This window comes from Adiantum capillus-veneris, chromosome 11 (assembly GCF_014529385.1).
Source record: "Adiantum capillus-veneris isolate H3 chromosome 11, ASM1452938v2, whole genome shotgun sequence".
Lineage (NCBI taxonomy): Eukaryota > Viridiplantae > Streptophyta > Polypodiopsida > Polypodiales > Pteridaceae > Adiantum > Adiantum capillus-veneris.
The window spans coordinates 8,659,424-8,681,789 of NC_140941.1; the positions used below are offsets into that span (position 1 = coordinate 8,659,424).

The 22,366-nt window shown below is 44.9% G+C and overlaps 1 protein-coding gene across 3 annotated transcripts; it reads right to left on the reverse strand.

Annotated features, from left to right (window-relative positions):
* Positions 1–5,155: 5,155 nt before the first annotated feature.
* LOC147446864 (putative beta-1,4-xylosyltransferase IRX10L) lies at positions 5,156–17,634 on the reverse strand. 3 transcript variants are annotated; one of them, XM_086522814.1, is made up of 6 exons: positions 17,389–17,537; positions 16,081–16,409; positions 6,725–7,113; positions 6,395–6,636; positions 5,624–6,196; positions 5,156–5,507 (listed from the first exon to the last, which is right to left on the reverse strand). In XM_086522814.1, exons 2-5 carry the CDS (start codon positions 16,352–16,354, stop codon positions 5,683–5,685), a joined length of 1,419 nt encoding a protein of 472 aa, XP_086378940.1. In that variant the 5' UTR covers positions 16,355–16,409; positions 17,389–17,537; the 3' UTR covers positions 5,156–5,507; positions 5,624–5,682. The 3 variants fall into 3 exon arrangements, with proteins under 3 accessions (XP_086378940.1, XP_086378942.1, XP_086378941.1); XM_086522816.1 differs by lacking the exon at positions 16,081–16,409 and having other exon boundaries at positions 17,389–17,634; XM_086522815.1 differs by having other exon boundaries at positions 5,156–6,196; positions 17,389–17,538.
* Positions 17,635–22,366: the final 4,732 nt, after the last annotated feature.

The window sequence follows — 22,366 nt, forward strand, 5'->3', positions numbered from 1 at the left end:
AATGTTCTGATCTGAGTCTTGCGAACTTGAGGGCAAGACTTGAAGTACATAACTCGTAGAGAAGAAGATTGGCTGAGCCGCATCTGTTCCTTGCTATCTGCTTGAAGCTTGTCGCTTGAGCTGAGCCTGAGTGCTCACATATATCTGTTTTGATCTGGAAGAACTTTGACTTGTTCTTAACAAACCTGCCTTCGTTGGCCGACGAAAACAAACCTGAGAATCACTCATTTTGGGTCTTCGTGTTTTCCCTTGCTTAGATCCGCTGCGATCTTGATGAAGGGTTGAAAGTTCCATTGGAAGAAAGAGGGTTGATGGTGGGGCTCATCCTCTTGAGCCCGATGTAGTCGCACCACATACCTTTTCTTGTGTGCCCGTGAGGCTCCATCTTGAGCCAAATGTTGGGCTTGACTGCATGTGTACCTGTAGAGGCTCCTCTGTGAGCCGAGTTTAGGTGTACTCTTCGTGGTACCTGTTTGGGCTCCTTATTAGCCGGATATAGACATACTCGCTATCTTTACCTTGGAGGGGCTCCTGTCTGAGCCCGGATATAGGTGGGTTTGCCTGTTTGCCTTGTCTTCTGCTGAAGATGTACCCACTTTGATTGGGCTGATGTTGGCTTATGTGTATGAGCAGTGCTATCTCGTAGACCGTCACTGCGGGAGGCATCACTCAACCTCCGGCCTTCTTGTGAGGGAGCCTTCCTCATGTGGCTCTTGCATTGAGCCGTCTTTGTGGGGGGCTATCCCCAAGTCTGTGTGCTAAGGAAAAAGATGCTTGGCCCGCCGCCCACTCACAGGCCTCCAGCTTCGCTGTGGTGCTCAGTCCACCACTTCTGGGTCATCCGGCTTCGAGAAGATGTGCACGGTCCACCCAAATTGAGTTGGGTCTTCGGCTTGGCTTTGGTGCTCAGTCTACCCGCTCGCAGGTACCCAGCTTTGATGAAGGGGCTCGGTCCACCACTTAAGGGTCATCCGACTTTGCTGTGTCTTTTGCTCGGTCCACCCAAGTCGAGTTGGGTCCCCAGCTTTGCTGCTGCATATCATGGTGCACGGTCCACCCGAGTCGAAATCGGGTCCCCGGCTTTGCTAACGCTAAATGGCCCTTACATAGCCTGATGGTTTGCAGGCACATAGTCCCGCTTGTGAAGATCCTGTCTCTTTGAAATGTTGAGACTCTAGTGTAGCCTGATGTTCGACAGGCACTCGGTCCTGCTTTTGAAGTTCACTTCACTGCTTTGAGGCTCTGGCTGTAGCCTGATAGTCCGCAGGCACTCGGTCCTGCTTTTGATGATCAGTTTGTTGGTTGCATCTCGATTGAGTTTGGGGATTGTTGCCTTGCTTGGCTCACCCGTTGAAGATAAGGGCTAGGATCTGGACATCTTGCCTTCACCTACCGATTGAATTCTCCTCAAGAGGTACTCTTGACCTCACGCTGATCTAGCGCGGCCTTTCCCTGTCGGCTTGTCTTTGCCGATGCTGAGGAGGGCCTTCCTTGGCACCTACCTCGCTATTGTTGATGCTGCTGAATGGAGGGGGTTGTCTAGCCTTACCTCGAGAGAGTCCCATTGGACTACATGCTAGGGTGACATCTCGTTGTCCCCGCACGGTGAAGAAGCCTTGGCTGTACTACTTTGCTCTGACTGCGTCGAAGCAGGCCTTGGTCATCTTAGAATAAACACTGGCTGGCGGCTGGCTGGTGAATGTTGTCTTATGTCAAGTCACCACCTCTCTGAACTGCGCCCAACACAATCCAGGAGATCCTTAGAAGGATGAGCGACCCCGTCCCATCTCGGGTGCTTTATAGCTCGCGGCTTCGTTGTGTCCTTTGTCGTTGATACATTTTGTGGTAGCATCCTTGTACCTGTTCCTACTTCCTCTGAAGTGGTCTCTTTACAATCATCAGGGGTCCGAAGCCATGAGGGTGGAGTATTCCTAACATGCCCTCCATCCACAGCGCTGTTGTTACACTTTCCCATGGGGGGTTGCCTCTCGATGCTGGAGAGCTACACTTAGCTCCATTGTTATGACGACCAAGGTTCCCAGGCCTAGGCCGCTGAACTGCTTTGCTTTTCTTTCCACCTGTGAGTTCTTGAGCTGGAGATTCCGTCCAAGCTTGTTTGCTATTCGGGTTCAAAACCCTTGTAGACAATCTACACTTGCCGTCGATATTCGTGTCAGGGTCACACTCCCTGTAGTTCTTCATTCCTTGTACCCTTTAGCTCGATGATGCTGGGTTTGCATGTTTTGAATGAGGGACAGCCTGTCACGTTGCCCGTGACCCTGCCACAGGGGTCTATGTGCATATGCTGCATTCTGAACATGAGCCACTACCACTGTGACTCTGAGCATGTGCCACCAGGCTTGAAGTGCCAATGCTAAAGTCACCTCACCGTTCTTGTTGACAGCTGAGGCTGTATCTGAATGAGTCGGTCCCTTACCTTGGGCCGCTTTGCCAAGCCATACCAATACCATGTTGAAGCTCAATGGATGATAGTCACGATTGACTCCGGGTCCGCTTACCTCTTCACAAGGTGCTGGTTAACTCCTGACGAGCCTGACTGATGAGAAATTGCATATCTTGAGGGCCGATCCAACTGGAGGCCAAGCTCGCGTGCTGGGAGGCTCGGGTCCACTGACTTGAGTCCCTTTGGCAGCTCGTTGAGGAGCTCGTCCAGAAAACGGCCCGAGATCACGTCTTGCTTGATGCGCGCGGGAACCTTTGTGGCACCGTGCGGAGTTCAAGTTCAGTTGAGTGCGGAGGCGTCTTTAGGATCAATGTTGAGCGAACGAGGCTATTCGGGCCTTGAGCGCATATCTAAGAGGTCCCCTTGGAACTCTCTCATGCCACTTTGGGCTAACTTGGAAAAATGCCGAAAAGTCTCGGACCGCCTCGGGTCGGGGTGGGCTGAACCTGCCAGCCGCCCGTTGGTTGAGAACGAGGAGCGCCACGGGTGCACGTTCATGAATGTGCATGGCGGACTCCCCCGATTACCTCCACGTGATGTAGTGGAGGGGAACACTCCCGTTACCGGGCACTCTCAAACTCCCGCACGCGTCTGTAGCACCTAGACGGTGAGGTGAGTAGAAAATCAAGGTCAGGACTATGTCCCATCGTCTGTCGTCCCTAACCGGGTCCATCGCGTGTCCCCGCGGCACCAAGCCGTGGTTAGCCGAGATCGGGTGGTCACGTCCCACCGTCACCCCGAAGACCTCTGAATCAACCGGAGTCTAACACTCAACACCATAGATCTCTCTCATTTAAATCCATTATATTATACTTGTTTTAACCCACCTGGCACCAATGGAAATTTTTGTTTTTTGTCTAAAATAATCTGCCCTTTTTCAGGCTTCCAACGTTTCATGCTTTCAAATTCAAAGGCAAGCAACAACCCAAAATCTTTGCCTTGGTAAGTGAGCATTCACTTCATATTTCAAAACTAAAGACGTGTCCATCATTAAATTTACACACTCTTCATTTAAACGCGTGTCCACTATTTTATTTCAACCAATCAACAAAAAATGCTTTAAAATATAACTCAACCTTTTTTTCTATTTTAGTCAACAAAAAGAGAAGACATCTCTATAACCTTTGCCCTTTGGGCAGGTCAAAAATGCATGATCAACAACAATACTGTTGGCTTAGAAGTTAGAAGACCTACTTCCCCCATATGAAGCCAATTTATAAGCCAATAAAGAAGCATATGGATCTCAATGGCAATGGCAATGGTATGCTCAATCATACTGTGCAAGAGTTACCCCGTGACTTGACCTCGGCTTGTCATGATAATTATTTGGCAATAGTTAACCCATGATTTTTATTTTGATTTTAATACACCCACAATTTATTTCAAACTAATTTAGGCAATACTACTAAGTGTTTACAAGTGTGTCTTCAAGAACAATGTTTCTTTTATTCTAGTATGATGATGTCAAAGACCATTTCAAAATTATCATATGGCTTAAATCACAACCTAGATCCACACCTAAATTCATCTTCTTGCCAACATACATTACTCTTAGTGTCATTGCTATTAAGAAGTCTATTTTTTTGGAGTGGCTATAATAAATGATATCCAATCAAACTTTATTGAATGGCTCTTGAAGTGCTAGGTTCAATTCGCAAGAAACCTCTGAACGAGTGAGTGATAGCCAACCCACCAAGAGGTGCTTAGTAGGAAAAAGGGTAATTTAAGTCCTCAAAGGGACTACCCTTTCAACGAAACTCACTTACACTCTTTTGGTCTAGAGTGATGGAACTAAATCAAACACACCCTCACCCCAATATCATTCATTTTTTGCAATTTTTTCTATGCAACAAGTAAGAATATCGAACTCTCCTCAACTCTATTTCATGATCTTCCTTGTAACTACGGTTGCTTAGCACTTTCTTTCCCACATTGTCATTTGCAAACTTGTCATTAGTTCCCACAACATTGTAATAGGCTCACTCCATGGTGGTCTATAGTTGATTGAGCTAGTCACTCAAGTAGAGGAAGATAGGATAATGTACACTCCTCCAAAAAACATCTTTGTCACAACTCACTGTCAAGCTTTAATAAATGCATTTTGAGTAATCGAAACTTATTTTGGACGTGTTACCATGGACTAGCTCAAGAATTGCCCAGATTCATCTATAAACAAAAGTGCAAGGTCTGCACCATCCCAGGGGTTACCTCAAGGGACCAAAGCCCACACACATTACAAACGGCCGTTTTTGTTAGGTGCAAAAGGTAGTCACATTATTAGAGTCATTACCAAAAAATTGACACGTGAGAAATCTTCAGCAGATAGTATCCCTGTTTCAAGAACAATTTGCGCATTATATTTTCTGACCTTGTAAAATCTAAATAGGTGATATCCCCTGAAACAATCACAGCTTGTGCATTACAATTCTGCCTTGTAGGTCAGCCTGAAAAAACCATTGCGGTGTGTGTGTGTGTGTGTGTGTGTGTGTGTGTGTGTGTGTGTGAGAGAGAGAGAGAGACCCATATTGCCAACAAGCTAGGAAAAGATCTGAAGTATGATGACCAAGCATGCATGGATTTAAGTGACAAGCCGAAGTAAACAGAACACGTCAAGCTCTCAAGCATGAATATGCACGTGAAATTTTACAGGAAACATCGCATTCAAAGCAGAGCAAACTATATAGACGCCTATTCTTGAGGTGAATATCATAAGTTATTCCACCATAGCTCATATAGTATAACATCGGTGCAGCTATCAAATTTGCACGAGCCCATACATCATCCCAAATTTGCAAGAACCCAAATCCAGAGCCAAAAAGGACCACATAAATTGAGTGTACACAAAGCTCATGCTGAGAAAAGCACAGCATCAGGGAGGAGGCCACAACACAAACAAACTGCATAAGGGAAGGGGGCTTCTTGAAGCTCAAAGGACCTTGGGTTACCGAGCTATTTTTTAGCAGGTCCAGAAGTATCTCTAAGAATTACCTGCTCAACACAGGTTGCTCTGCTCTTGCTTCCCTTGATTATGCTTTTTGTAGACCTACCGATATGCGGAACCAATAAAAATCGGTCGGCTGATGAAATGAACCCTTTCAAAAACAAATACTAAAGAAAATGAAATCTATTTTTGTGGGCTGCAGTAGGTCAGAATAATACCATCAAGGATGTGCTTCCAGAAGTTCGACATCAGTGGCCGATGTTGAGCGGTACAAATATTACCACGGCTTTAAATCCCCTGGAGGCCCCTCAGTCCAATTCAGAAAAGTCTGCCCTGGTTCCAGGTATATGCTTTTGTCATGGGGTAGTTTCCGCGCCAACCCATTCAGAATTTGATGAAACGCATCCCCCGGTTGGGCCGGCTGTGGAAATAGCATCGCTTGCTTCATTGCAGGGCTTGCCAAAAGCCGTTGCTTTCGCAAGATTGTCTCAGGCGGTATGGAAGTGAGAATTGTGTCCAGATTTGGCACATCCTTTTCTTCCACAAAAACACCAATATCCTCCCAAGGTATGGCATCAGCAAACGGAAGCACAATGTCATCTGCTATGATCACCGGTATGCACCCAAAAATGACCCCTTCCACTAAACGTGGGCTCCATGGAGCCCAGCCCAAAGGGCAAAGACAGAATATAGCCCTTTGCATGTCTTCATAATAAGTGGTTGGATGGTCTGTAGATATGTCAAAATAGGGATTGTCCTTAAAGTTTTCCCAGACAGCTGCCCGTGCACCCCTGCAGATAAAATGTTGCACAAAATGTTCATATAAAATTACCATATCTAAACACGAATACAAACAACATAAGCCATGCAACATTGTACTTGGTTCAAATCCAGCATCTCAACTAGAGAAAGTGAACAAATTATAGCAACATAGGTGTGAAAAAATCACAAATAGGTTGGATGAAGGAAAGGTAACAAGCATGACCTACCGTGCATAATAACCACCTTCAGGATCATTTCCTTTGTCATAAAAAAGTCCTCTAAAATACACAAAAATTGATCGAGGTATGCTGGGAGGAATCAAATGCGTCTCCATCTTCTGCGGTGGTGCATAAGGAGGAACAATTATGGAACCTTCTTTTAAGCAAACATGATATCTTTGCCCAAATGTCTGCACAAGCGTAGCCCGTCGTAACAACGGTAGGATTCCTCTGGCAATAGCATTCTCCTCCTACATTCATACATAGGAACACACATCCACCTCTTTTATTAGTCTTTCAATACTGCAATCAATAACTTAGGAGAATGTCATGTAATACCTGGTAGTGGAAACAAGCACCAAAATCGTGAGGTACAACAAAAAAATGGTCTGCTCCTTCTGTAAGGTTCCAATAAGGCCATCTTGTTGAGATATAGTGGATAGCACTGCGCATCATTCGAGGAGATTTGAATGGTAGTGGCAAGCCATTAGGTGTGAGGTCACATGTGGTATATACAGGGGTATAGAACCAGTCTGCTTCATCCGGATTGAGCGTACGGACTGGACTTGTCAACAAAAACTGATGAACGAAAATTTCAGTCGCAAACATGTGCGTTAAGCATCGCCGATCTTTTTCTAAAACTTTCTTGTTGTATCTTGCTGGCAGCTCATAAACAAAAACCTTCAGCCTTCCAACCGGATCATCTTCTAGAACATCTCCTGCACTACCTGCAGGTTGCAACAAGCATCTTCTCTTAGTGCAAGGACTCTATTATGGAAGCACACCCACACAAGGACAAGAGACAGACAAAGAACATAATAAAGTGTAAAACATATATAAGGATAAGACTCCAGGAAAGGTGCAAGTTTTAGACTCATGATAGTCATGCACAAGGCAACATAACCATGATACCTTCAGCTTCATCGTGCTTAACATTACTTATACACTAAGGCATCCCCACTAGTATTGTCAGTGCCCAATAACGTGTTTAAAATCTGTCAATATATTGCCCCCCACCCCACACGCACGCCAATAAAAAGATCATGGTGAGTTTCGCTCATAGCTCTAGAGATGAGAGATAACTTTGAAATCATTCATGATAAAACCTATCACTAAACAAAGCAAAAGATAGCATACACACCACTAAAGATAGAAAAACCACGTACCACCAATGGGTAGGTGTTAACACAATGACCTTATGTAACAAACTGCTGACGTGTCAAAGCCTAAAGAATGGAGCCAACTTACAGATGTGGCCAAGAGGCCTAAATTGTCACAAAGTGATGACGTGGCTGCCCGAGAGCAAAAACCCTAACCCTAATTTTTGCCAGAAACCCTAACTGCTGAAACCCTAATTTTGGAAACCCTAACCCTAAAACCTGCAAACCCTAATTCTGGTAACCTAACCCTCAAACCTGCAAACCCTAATTCTGGAAAACCTAACCCTAAAACCTGCAAACCCTAATTCTGCTGCCAAAACCCTAAAACTGCAAAAACCCTAACCCTAACCCTAAGGGCAGCAGGGAGTACGTGGCAGGCTGTACGGATTTCCGTGATTTACACTGGCAACTTTTTGGCTTTGCTTTTGGACCAAAAGCTTTTGAGTTTTAAAGGCTTTTTACTGTAACTGCTTTTTAGGCCAAGGGCCTTTAAATATGAGGCTAGGGCTCATTCTCCGGCATGCTTCTTGGAGAAGGTGTAGAGTTTGGAGTACCGGCTTGTATTGTGTTGATGCAATATACCGAAAGGGGTGCCATGGTTTGAGGCCAATACTCTCTAGGGTGGAATTCCGCCACTCCGTGTCGCGTGTCGTCTCTCTCTTTCAGTTCAATTGTTATTGAAGTGCTAAAAGTCTGTTCTTTTCTATTGGCATGTGGTGCCCGTCTTGTGACAATGGTATCAGAGCATTAGGCATGTGCTTTTCTGAAAGCATACCGGTTCTACAAAAGAGCAAACAGAGCTATTGGAATTTTTATTTGAGGTATCTTCACCCTCCAACCGGGACTTATTAGCCACTGCCACCCTTACTTCATCGTGCATCGGGCGCGCTCCCGTCTCCACCGCTCATGTCTTATAAGGCATAAGCCATTAAGATCACTTGCAAGAGAAGGATCCAAGATTTGTTTCGAGCTGCTGTTTTTTCAGAGATAGTGCCATGCAGATGTTGATGTCTAGAGCTACCAAGTCGCACACTTCCAAGGACTTGGCAAGCTTTCAAGAAAATTTTTGCCCGAAGTTATATGGTTACTGACATCTTCCTTCGGAGTGCAACTTCTGGCAAAGTGGGGTACCCTGAAATGCTTGCCATGGAAACCCTAGTAGATCATAACTTGAAATTCCTCGACATCTCTCAGTAGATGTCTCTTCACGAGCAGATGACCTTGGAGGTTCGGTGTGATTGCTATCTCTTGGGACTACCATCGCCGCCAAAGAAACACTGTCTGTCCAAGAGCTGATGGACCATGCTGCGCTCGGCTACGACCTCATGGAAGGAACCTAACCCTAATTTTTGGTGCAAGTTTCAAGATGGAAAGTCAGTCGACTTTTCGAGCTCGACTGATGTCGAGATTGCTTTTTAAGTTCGAGTTCTGTTTTATCTTGTTTGGTGATCCTTTTTGGAATTTGTTTGAAATGGATGGTATCTGTTTTGAACCTGTTTTGGTGCCGATTTGAATTGTTTGACTCTGGCTTGATACTGGTTTCAATGATTGGTGATTTTACTCCCGAGTGGAGAAGTGAGAAATACTGTTTTGGTATTGTTTGAACCTCGAGACGACGCAGGCCGATGCCTCGGGAGCGTTTCGTTGTATGTTTGAAAACCTCGGAACGACGCAGGCCGATGCCTGGGGAGCGTTCTGTTGTATCCTAGAAAACCTCCGAACGACGCAAGTCGATGCCTAGGGAGCGTTTGTTGTATGCTTGAACCTCCAAGCGACGCAGACTACGGTCTGGGGAGCGTTTGGTTGTAGAGTCCTCTGAGCTCATGGCCCGGACCTTTTTAGGTTATTTGCGGGAAGAGTGACGAGGTAGTCATTGAGTAGCTTCATACCGCAGACCGTTTGTCTCGGGGGAGTGCTCAGCGGCGTTGTTTGTTGTGTCTTGTAACATGCATATGTAAGCATTTGTGTTGCATTGTGATGTGCCAATTGCTAAATATTCCTAATTGGACGAGATTGCCTGGGTATGTAATTTTAGTGCATCACGACACCCGTGGAAGATCAGTACGGTCTAGGTGTGGTGGCTAATTTTACTACGCCAGAATATCAAGAGTTTCGATCTGGACGAAAGGAGAAGCTAACTCCTTGATCAAAAGAGCACAAAGGAGAAGCTAACTGTCACCAGCGTGTGACTACTATCTATCCTTTTTGTTGATTTCTTTCTTATTATCTATTTACTTTCACTTTTTGGAAACACCCCTCGGGAAATCTAACTGCCCTGCATTGCATAGCTAGTGTGGAACTGTCCAGAGGGAGTCCAGGCTTGAGGGCAAGAGAGCACTAAGGTTGGACAAGGACTATGGTTAGCCAAGTGGGGTCATTGACTAGCCAAAGTGGAATCCTTTGCTACAGAGGCTACATTTCAATTCTGGGTGTGGCCACAGTGTACAAAGAGGGTCGGATGACCTAGAAAGATACAATGGCAGCATCTCCTAAAATTTAGGGAACTGCTATTTTGGGACCTGAAAAGGTGTTGACGTCATTACCTCCGGAATGACAAGGGGAACATTTTCTTACTCTGCCGTGAAGTCAACTGGGCAACCGGTTGGGATATTTTTAGACGGCAACCCCGAAACGGGAAAATGCTTATAAATGTGCCAAGTGGCACCTTCTGGTACACTTGCCTCATGCAACAAGAAGTGGCGCTGAATTTGAAGGAGAGAGAGCCTCATTTTCAGATTTTGTCACAGGTTAAGAGCTATGGAGTGCTTGCTTTCCCTCTTATGCACAGTGCGGTGCCAGGAGTGATGCCCTGCACGCTACGCACTGCCCTCTCTCTCCCCTTTGGCAGTATGTTATGCCCCTCTAGTGGGCTTTTCATTTGACCAATGTACAGTTGTGTGGGTTCATGCGCGATTGCCGAGGCAAGAGCCTCTTGCACAGGTACTGGATTAGCTAGTGGCTAATCCCCCCGCAGGTACAGGTGAATTCGGAGAGGTTTCACGCCAGAAATCTCGTCCGATTCAAAGGGCAAGTAGCCCTACAGGTGCGGGAGCTCGAGGACTTGCTAGGGATGCGACCGGCACGCGAAACGGAGTCCGAAACAGTAAATTACAGCCTGCTGTGTATTTTTGCAGGTTTAGGGCTTTGGCCCTAAACGGACCCTAATACCCCCAGGAGGTTCGGGGACGCAAGGGGACCGCTGTACAGGTGATCTGGTGCATTTTCAGGGCTGAAAACAGAGAATTCAGCGTGCTGCAGATTCTTGCCAGGTTTTGCAAAGCGCCCGTATGCGTCAGGAAGGTCGGCCAATGCGTGGGAATACTGACCGTGAAGGGTTCTAGTACAGTTATGCTGCCGAAATCGGGCTGGAACAGTGGAAATTCAGCCGAGTTGGTGCGGGGCAGCTTGTAGGGAACCTCAACGTTTATTCCCTCTTTTTAACAATAAAGAAATACCGAAAGGGGCGCCTAAGTTAGGGGCCAATCTGGTGTCCGTCTACTCATACAGGTGCAATCTAGCAGCCTATATCCCTCTCCCCTTTGTTGTGTCTTGAAAGTACAGGTAAAATAGACGACTAATAATGGGTGAAAGCTAAATCAAGGTTTAAAGTGAAAGTCTACCGCCCTTTTTGGATTGAACAGGCCGGTTTCACTAACTCCTTGATCAAAAGAGCAGAAAGGAGAAACTAACTCCTTAATAAAAAAAGCAAACCGATTGTCCCTCGGAATGACCCTCGGAAATTTTTGAGCTAACTTGAGTTGTTTTGCAGATATGTTGTAATCGCGGACGATTACTCTCTTTCAAGAAGGGGAGATGTAACAAACTACTGACGTGTCAAAGCCTAAAGAATGGAGCCAACTTACAGATGTGGCCAAGGGGCCTAAACTATCACAAAGTGATGACCTGGCTGCCCGAGAGCAAAAACCCTAACCCTAATTTCTGCCAAAAACCCTAACCGTTGAGACCCTAATTCTGGAAACCCTAACCCTAAAACCTACAAACCCTAATTCTGTGCCAAAAACCTTAAAACTACAAAAACCCTAACCCTAACCCTAAGGGCAAGGGAGATTTCCGCGTTTTGCGTTGGCTGATGATGTGGCAGGTTGTACGGATTTCCGTGATTTACGCTGGCAACTTTTTGGCTTTGCTTATGGACCAGAAGCTTTTGAGCTTTAAAGGCTTTTTACTGTAACTGCTTTTCAGGCCAAGGGCCTTTAAATATAAGGCTAGGGCATGCTTCCTGGAGAAGGTGCAGAGTTTGGAGTACCGGCTTGTACTGTGTTAATGCAATATAAAGAAATACCGAAAGGGGCGCCAAGGTTTGGGGCCAATACTCTCTGAGGTGGAATTCCGCCACTCCGTGTCGCGTGTCGTCTCTCTTTCAATTCAGTTGTTATTGAAGTGCTAAAAGTCTGTTCAGTCTATCCTTTCTATTGGCACGTGGTGCTCGCCTTGTGACACCTTACCATGTGAGCCGAGCCTAGAATGAAGAGATTATGAACCAAGTGAGACCTCTTGGAAAAGGGTCTTGTCCAACCTAGAACTTCACCGTATTGCTCTCCAGTGTTGTTGGTTTTAAAGAAAGACGGATCTTGGAGAATGTGCATCGATTATAGAGCTTTCAACAAAATCACCATCAAGAACAGATTTCCGATTCCTAGGATCGATGATATACTCGACAGATTACGGGGATCCTCGTGTTTTAGCAGGATTGATTTGAAGAGTGGATATCATCAGATTTGAATCACGTCGGGAGACATCTACAAGACAGCCTTTCGGACGACTTTTGGGTTATTTGAGTTTTTGGTGATGCCTTTTGGCCTAACCAATGCTCCTGTGACATTTAACCGGATGATGGACAGGATCTTTTAAGAGTACACGCTATTTGTTGGCGCTTTCTTTGACGATATCATTGTTTTCTCCAAGGATGAGACTGTCACAAAGTGATGACGTGGCGAACAGCAGTAACCCTAATTTCTGCCAAAAACCCTAAAAAAACCTGCAAACCCTAATTTCTACCACAAACCCTAATTTCCGGAAATCATGGAGGCTGTAAAAAAAAAATTATGATGAGCGACGCAAATTTTGCTTTTTTTATATAAAAAAAAAGAGAAAAGACTCTCTAAGAGAGAGAGAGAACTGATGCTTTTTATTTTAAAAGCTTTTGGGGCTCTGCTTTTGGGCATCCCTCGTAACCTTTAAATTAGTGGTGAGGGCCTCACTTCTCAGAGCATCTGGACGCAGAGTCTGAGAGTGAAACCCTAACCGCTCTCTTGTACTTTGATCTGATTAATATAAAAAGAAATACCGAAAGGGGCGCCAGTCTTTGGGGCCAATATCTCTACGCACGGAACTCCGCCGGGCCAGTGTACATCTATTGTGATATGTGACTTGTTTTGAAGTGGTTATTTGGTGCTATCGCGGTTGATTCTTGACTTGGAGTGTCCAAGTCTGTTACAGTGGTATCAGAGCACGGCCGATTTCTCTTCTACGGGAAATCCGATCCCCGAATTTTTTTTCCGCGGCAACTATGGCTTTAGGCAATGATCAGTCGACTCCCTCTGCATCTAGAGATGCGGGCTGGGATCACAACGAAGATTCAGGCAGAGAGTATGGCCCGCCTCGGCCTACTCAGGCAGAGCAAAAAGAGATGGAGTGTCGTCAATTGATTGGCAATGCAACAAAGATGATGCTCAATTTTGCCGAGGACCCGAAGATGGCAAAATATATGAACCAGACCTCTTTGGAAGAGGTACAGATGGAGTGGCAGAGAACCACAACACCACTCCCGAAACCCGCTCTCAAGAAACCTTCTGCCTCCAAGAAATATACGGAGAAGGAACTAGAGAACGTGGTTGATGCACGGATTGCTCAGCTTCTTCTTCTTCTGACAGTTCTTCTAGCTCTTCAGATTCGAGCGAAGAAGACAGAAAAGGTAAAAAGAGAAGCAAGAAACAAAGCTTCGGAAAGGGCAAGAAGAAGGCTACATCTCGCCCAGAGACTGACAGTTCTACTGAGGACTTGCTACAGACAGCTCAGATTCTGATCATGGAAACTTTTATGCGAACAAGAAGAATTTTTACAAAGCCAACCAGTATGACTTTCTCGAAGATGAAAGCAAGAAAGTCCGAGAGTTTAAGGAAGGTGGCCACTCGATCAAGTTTGATACTTTTCAGGATACTAAGATGCTTCGAAGGCTTTGTCTTTTATCAGCAGTTTGACATCGCTTTCGCGGGAGGACGCTATTCAGAGCCTCCAAGATTCGGAGAGCTACCTCTTACTTTAAGGGGAATGCTCGTACTTGGTGGTCCACGCTTCTTTTAAACAAGACTACACCAGTTAAATGGCTGAAATTTAAAAAAGCTTTTTATTTCTTCTTGGTTGATGCAAGAATATGAACGAGATATACGAGCTGCTTGGAACCATCTTCGGATGACCAAGAAAGATACAATTAATGCTTATTGTGAAAGATTCTGGAGCTCTTTTCTACCCGCCTCTTCATTCAAGAAGATCTCGTTCAGAGAACAGATTAAGCGGTTTACCTTGGGTCTACCTACAGAGATCCGAGATCACTGCTTGGAACAGAAGTCAGCTTCTATTCAGGAGTTGATGAGTCATGCGAAGCGGGGCTTTGCTATTCACTCTGGCAGTCTGACCTACCCCATAGATGAGGCCATGACATAACGAGCCGAACAGACTTCTGGGAATGAAAGTAGAAAGAAAAAGAGCAACGCAGAGAAAAAGGATGCACGACCCAAGCTTACTCCTGAGGAGAGAGCTCGCTTCATCAGAGAGGGGAAGTGCTTTGGATGCGGGGAACATGGACATATCTCCGCGAAGTGTCCTAAAAAAAGAACAGAATGATAAAGACGACCGACAGGTCTGAGAGTTCGAGAGCAGCTGAGGAATGTGGCAGAAAAGGCAGATAGAAAAGCAGAACTGGTACCACATGGCATGGAACCTGCACCGAATCTAATGAATGAAAGTACAAACTTTGCCGCTTTTGGGGCAAAGTGAAGGATCAGGAAGCTCTTTTGAAGGAGCCAAGGCCAACTTCTTTTCACTTGGAATTGGCGGCTCGATTTGGAATTCGCCCGACAGACTGACGCCACAGGCAGAGGTAGTTCGACTGGCACCCGGATGGGATGTTGCCATTACACCGAGCATTGGCAAACTTCGTTTGCAATGACAGGGGTGTTCAGGGCACGCGAGTGACGTTCTACTCAGGATCCCTTGGTACCACAAGAACTACGCCGTGGTTGACTACCGGGCCGAGAAAGCGACTTTGATAAATGAAGGGCTTAGAGATTGTACTTGATGAACTTCAGTTTCTTACTCAGTCTTTTGGGAGAGAACTGAACGCTGGATAAAGTTTGAATATGTTTTGACCTGATCAAAAGAACGCCAAGATTTTTCTCCACACTCATGCCGATTTCTTTTCAGAGGGCCTGAAGATCAAACCATTGATCTGATACCTGGAAGCACGCCACCGAATCGGCCACCTTACCGTGTAAGCCGAGTACAGAATGAAAAGATTATGAGCCCAGTGAAAGACCTCTTGGAAAAGGGTCTTGTCCAACCTAGTACACCATATTGCTCTCAAGTGTTGTTGGTTTTGAAGAAAGACGGATCTTGGAGAATGTGCATCGATCATAGCACTCTCAACGAAATCACCATCAAGAACAGATTTCCGATTCCTAGGATCGATGATATACTCGACAGGTAGACGAAATGACTACAGCATTTTGGTCTAAATGATCTCGAATAGACATGGTTACAATAGGGATTAGTCAATCGGCAATCGATGAGGTCTTGAGTGGATCTAGATGCGATTGCTAGCTAGATTGCCGGTAAATCATGGTCTAAGATCCGAATCAATACCGAAATGTTATGTGATGTCTTGTGATGTCGTGTGATGTGACTGTCGATTGGTACATGTGTTAGATGTGTGTTCCTAGTGTGTAGGTACTAACAATCAGTGTCTGCTAAGACGGTTTATGGCCTCTGTCTGTTTTGCAAGCGTAATCGAGGGTGATTACAATGCTTTCAAGAGGGGGGTATGTCACAAAATGGGGTGACGTGGCAATATGTACACACATGCAAACATTCTCGGCTGGCTGCTGCAGAAATTACTGGCTGCTTGCTGACATGGCAGGCCTGTACGGACGCCCGCTTTTTGCGGCAGTGGAAAAGCAAGGGCAACGTACGGCTTTTTGGCTCCGCGATTGCAGAGAGAGAAAGAGAGTCTTTTTGCTTTATTTTCTACGCAAGCTAGAAAGAGAGAAGAGCTTTAATTTTTTAAGGCTGGCTTTATTTGTGGCCAAGTATGGCATGAGAGAGAAAACCTCTTTTAGCTTTATTTTTCACAAAGCTTTTGAGTTTACCAGCTTTTGGGCTCTGCTTTTGGCATCCCTTGTAACCTTTAAATTTGTGGGCAAGGCCTCACAACTCAGAGCATCTGGACGTAGAGTATGAGTGTGAGCGCCTACACGCACTGTTGTACTTTAAACTCAGATTAATAACAAAAAGAAATACCGAAAGGGGCGCCAGTCTTTGGGGCCAATATCTCTAGGCACGGAACTCCCCCGCGCCAGTGTCGAATAAATTGTGAACTGTGAACTGTTTTGAAGTGGTTATTTGGTGTTGTCGCGGTAGATTCTTGACTTGGAGTGTCCAAGTCTGTTACATAGATCAGCCCCAAATCTTCTCTATGGACGAGGTGCTTCATCTTGAAGAGTAGTCGTGGCGGTAATCTCCCTAGAGTCAAGTCAGTAGACAAGCTCCATACCAGATCTCCATCTCTCCACATGAATTTGCATATTTACATTGAGATGCCTATCTCTCCATATGATTCTCTAGTCATTCTGAGAAACAAACCATTAAACTCTCATTAGCTACCAAAGGTTAACAAAAAGGATAATAACCCTCATTTGAAATAACTACGCACAACTGATATGTAAACTGCTAGCACCTTCAAAGGTAGGAGACCTCCAAAAAAACACCCAAAAACTACTAAACCTGGTGCTTTGTCAAGTTGGGAAATACCAACCGCATACCAAACAGAAGGTGCCAAAAGCAAATGCCTCAAAAGCAGTTCAAGGAGAGGCCCTTAAAAAGCAGTCCTCTAACAAGGAGAGGCACTTGAAAAGCAATCTTTTGCCAGACAAATGGGATTTTCCTTTTGATAAGCAACCTTTTTCCTTCCAAAAAGGAGACCGTCTCACAAAGCACATCTTTTTTTAAGAGAAGGTCCTCTTAGAAAGGATCAGTTTCTATGAGGCAGAATCCTTCCCTGAACAGACACTTTTTTTGTTAAGGAAGTGGTAACATCCTGATGGAGGCATCCAAACACTCAGAGCCCACATACTTAGCAATGCTAATAGTAGTAAAAACACTGCACCATAGCAATAAGAGTATGCAGAACCCATCCTATCATGTAGCATAAAATACATGATTTCAGCATGCACAGTTAATGCAGAGTGTTAGATACACATTACAATTTCACGCACTGGAAAATAGTCCGCCTTTGAAGAACAATCAAGACCAGAAGGATGCAGAAAATAAAACCATTAGACTTGTGTAAAGCAGAGTTCCCTCTTCCTTGATTTTCGCTTAGTTTTTGGTTATCCATAGGGCTTGAAATTTGTCAAACCTTCTGAAAACATCTTGTATACAGAACTTTTGTCTTTGCAACAAGGTGGATGGGACAATGTGAGAAAAAGTACTACTCTCGTAACCTAAGAACACGCACAAGGGACTCCACGCTCAGCAACGCCAAGAACCAAAACTAAATGCAAGCACAAATGCTAAAATGAGCAGGTAAGGATTTGCATAAAAGGATACCTGAGATCCTTTCTTGGGCAGTAGAAGACACAGGGTACAGGACAAGGAAGAGCGTTAGCAGAAAGAGGCTCAAGATTTCTGCAGAAAGAACCAGCTTTGACATACTTCCACAGATCTATTCTATAAGCTGCCCCCCCGCTGTGTGTTTGAATTTCAAAGTAATCGGGCTGACGAACCAAATTTTACATACAGCTTGTTTGTTCCTGGGAGTCTGTCGAGTAGTTTTTGACTCGACACCAAACCAAATGGTAGTTGATTTGAAAAGCCCACGTCAGCTATATATATTGGTGTCAAAGGTTTACTTCCCACGTCACTATCTAGTATGAGGGGATAAAACGGCAGAAGAGATAAACGATCCCAGATCTTGGGGTGATCTGAACCGTCCAATTCTCCAAAGGGACCGCAAATGGCACTCCTAGTTCACCACACGGCAAAAGAGATCAACGATTCCAGATCGTGAGAAACGGCAGAAGAGATAAGCCATCCCAGATCATGGGGTGATATGAACCGTCCAATTCTCCAAAGGGGCCACAAATGGCGCTCCTAGTTCACCACACGGCAAAAGAGATCAATGATTCCATATCATGAGAAACGGCGAAAGAGATAAATGATCCCAGATCATGGGATGACCTAAACCGCCCAATTCTCCAAAGGCCACAAATGGCGCTCCTAGTTCATCACACAGCAAAAGAAATCAAGCCATTTTTATGAGGCGCTGCATTCCCCCCCACCCCCCCCCTTTCTAAGTTTAACCACCCTCCTTGTTTATTTTAAGTTTAGGGGGCTAATTATTGGGGGCCTACCCCTAACTTATAAGCTCATGTAGCCTTTCAAAAAACACCCCTCTCCTCCACTTACGTGGTATAGTAAGTTTCCCATGGTCAATCCCTCGGGCATAGGGGCATAGAGTCTATCAAACCTTTGGGTTGTGCCACTGTTTGATCTTTCATTGTTTGACATCGCGTCCCCCCCCGCTTTCTAAGTTTAACCACCCCCCTTGTTTATTTTAAGTTTAGGGGGCTAACTATTGGGTGTCATAAAATCTAATATCTAACCAACCCAAATGATTTTCTCATATTAAACTGATCATTTAATGTGAGAGAATAAACAGGAACAAGGGTTAAGATATAGACATGTGCTTATAGATCTATCTCAACACGGAGCCAATGGTAAAGAGGCCCAAATGAGAGATGGTATATCAAAGAGCAAGGCTAACCAATGGAGCATAAGACCTTAGGGTTAGCTTCATTGAAGACCTCCAATAGTTAGTGTAAAAGTCATTTAACCTTAGGTAAGCTAGGGCTGAGCTTGAGGTGGGAACCCGGCTTAAGCTTAAGGTGCTTGAGGTACCTGATGACTGAGATGCTTGAGGTGCTTGATGATTGAGATGCTTGAGGTGCTTGTCATGCTTGAGATGTTATGGTTGAACTTGAGGTGAGAACCCAGCCCAAGGCTCCCATACACACTCACACACTCTCATTGTGCATTGTGCAAAGTGCAAGAGGTCCCTCTCCTTCTCCAAGCAAATAGAGGTTGAGAGCCTACACCAACACTCTTGGCTATGGAGTGAAAATCCAACCAAGAGCCATGCTTCAATGCTTAAGCTTGCCATCTTCTCCATCTTCATTACTATGCTATCATGTATGCTAGCAAGAAGAGTGATGATAAGTGAGGAACTAATTCTTTCTCCTTTGAAATGTTTCTTCTTCCTCCTCCCTACCCTCATTCCCTGCTGGCTCTCTCCACCTTCGAAGGTGTTTGAGGTCTTGGGATTGAGGCTTAGTGTGGGACGGGTGTCTAGCCTCACTCCTATCTTCATTGCAGGTGTTTGAGGTCTTTGGACTGAGGCTTAGTGTGGGACATGTGTCTAACCTCACTCCTATCTTATGTTGCAGACGTAGCGAGAACCACAAATATATTCGTCAATCCATGGGACGAAGCTAACTCGACTAGTACATAGAGGCTACAAGAGGTTGTCAATCTCTTGGAAAACAACAAACAACTCGCATCTAACTCAGGCTACACTCAAATGACAGAAATCACCAAAAGTGAATCGCTCATCGGCAAACAAATCACATCCATTACAGCATCAAACGACATCCAAAAGTTACGAAACTTCTAGGACATGTTTATAAGACCTAAGCACACATGCTTATGGTCTCAAATCTCACTTTAGGTCAAGTGCAAAAATCATGATTATTAACAGTAGTGAGTTTTTGACCTAGTCGTTTTTTACCTAGAATGCATTTAAATGCTTAGCAATGATGCCCCAATACCCCGCCCATACTTAGTTTTTGATTTTGAAGTGTAAATTCCTACTTATGATGAAATTAGGCCGCAGATTGACGACGCCAAAAAAGCTACGAAATACCGTGAAATGCTTACGTCAATGCGTAGAGTTCTTACCTGTGGTTGCAACGCAGCAGACGTGACTGCAATGTGACAACTGGGGAGGGAGTAGGAAGCACGAGAAGGAGAGAAGTATGCGTCGTTAGCTCATGCTATGTTTCTATTATCCAAAGCTTATAAAAAACTTACAAAATTTGGCTTTTATATCTTAGCCAAGGTTTTTTGTGGTCAAAACTAATAATTTGGGAGCTCTAACTAAAGACAGGTTGATACAATCTAGAAGCTTGTAGGCCCCACTCATCAATTACAAAGTTTATCTGAAAAGTAGGAGTTATAATATTTCCAATTCATCAAAATAATAAATGTTTTCACAATGAGAGCTTCAAAAAATGGTATCCGAGTTAGCTTGCCGCTAACATTCCCCCCTCCTCGCCTGTGTCGTCCCTTAACACAGCTTTATGGGCTGAAGTAATCTTCGGTTTGACGGCTGGCGAGGCTATCTTTCAGTGCATGTAAGGATTTCTCATATCTGATCTTTCTTTCTTTGTTTGGAACCTGCAAGAACTGCATGGTGACTCTGTTTTTGAGCTCAATGGCTGAGTAGCCAACAAATTTGGAGGTTAGGTTGCTTATCACTGGCCCATTGGGCGTAGAAGTCATAAAGGACTTCTTCGGAAGGTTGGCCGCTTAGGTCGTAGCAAAAACCCTTATTACCTTCAAGGAAAGACATCCATGGTGCTCCTGCTTGCTCTGGCTCGTGAAAAGCTTCAATGCATGTGAGTAGCATTCGACAAATTTTGTAGAGCATGGCACGTGAGAGATCAGGGAGGCTTTTGAACAATGTCATGGCGCCTGTTAGGGTTTTCACCATGTACTCCTTTGTTGCCGGTCCCTGCTCTGGAGCCGGCAATCTTAAATAGTTCAGCCATGTAGGCCGCTTCTTATTCAATGCTTCATGTGCTTGCCATGTCCTTACCCGTGGTAAAGGACAAAAGGTTGGGTCTTTCTGAAGGGCTACAGGTGCTCTTGTGAACAGAATCAAATATCGTGGATTCTTGTTCAACCAGCTCTTTCTCCACTTGAGGTGGACATCCTCTGCGTCTTCTTCCTGCATATCTTTATATAGTCTTTCTTTTACCTGTAATAGCTCTACCTTGATCAAGGGATATGGCAATGATTGTTGATGCCATTGTGCATTGATTTGGTTGGGAGTGAGTTGAGTGACATTGGCTGAATGGAGAACCTTCAACTCCCAACCCATCGCTACTTTCCATTCGGCATCTGTCTCTTGGGCAACATGTCCCTAAGTGCATCTTCTTCAACTTTAGACAATTGGACCATGGGCACTTGCTTAGCATCTATTAGTGGTACCTGAAACTCTTCTTCTCCTCCTAGCCCTTCTGTCGGCTTTATTTCCATCTAAGCAAAAGAGACTGATGGAATTTCAACATTGGTTGCTCTGAGGTACCAGCTTCTTCTTGTGTCTCTGGTTGTCCCTCTCGCAGCAGCTGATTGACTCGCTTGAGCTCTGCTATCTCCTTGAGCAACTGTTCTTCTTGTTGTATCCGCATCAGTACAAGGTCTCTTCTTTGGGACTACTCTAGCTTTAGCTCAAGTTCGAGATCCTTATTCTTCTTTTCTAGTGTCATAATAATCAATATCTAATTCTCCTAAATGATTTTCTCATATTAAACTGATCATTTAATGTGGGGAAGGCCAGGGGAGAAAAAGCTAGAATATTGGTTAAGCTAGCAGACCGGCCACAATAGGGATCCAAAGGAGGGAAAATAGGGATCCAAAGGGGGGGGCATCTGCAAAAGAGCCATGTGCAACAATGGGCTAAAAAGACCCTAAGGTTCAGCCCATTAAGACTTCCAAAATGCTAAGGTTCCAAAATTCAAAGGTTGTGTCCAAAGGTCAACCCTAGTGAAAATTGGATGCTTTGTGTGTGCCCTAAAAGTCTTTGCACATCCCTACATGGGAGGGGGCGAGCCCTAAAGGTAGGGGATGAGAGAGAAAGCCACACACACACACACACACAGGCTCCCTTTACACAAAGGGAATGAGGGACACATGTCAGCTCCCTAGGCCAGATGCCCACAAGGTGTGCCCAATTTCTATTGGATGACCCTTGAAGTGGACCAATGAAAATTAAGCTAGAGTAAATCTAGTTTAATTAATTTAAAAACATTTAATAAAAGAAACCAATGAGAATTAAGTCTCCTAGAAGACTATTGGGCAGTCTCCCAAGGGGTCCAATGAGCATTCAGGAGCCCCATGGCTTGCCTGATTCCTATTGGCCAGGAGGCAAAGGGGTCCAATGAGAGTTTAGTTTAATTATTTAATTACCTAAAGCTCTCACAAAAGGGGAAAGGGGGACACATGTCAGCTCCCTAGGCCGGATGCCCACAAGGTGTGCCCAATTTCTATTGGATGACCCTTGAAGTGGACCAATGAAAATTAAGCTAGAGTAAATCTAGTTTAATTAATTTAAAAACATTTAATAAAAGAAACCAATGAGAATTAAGTCTCCTAGAAGACTATTGGGCAGTCTCCCAAGGGGTCCAATGAGCATTCAGGAGCCCCATGGCTTGGCTGATTCCTATTGGCCAGGAGGCAAAGGGGTCCA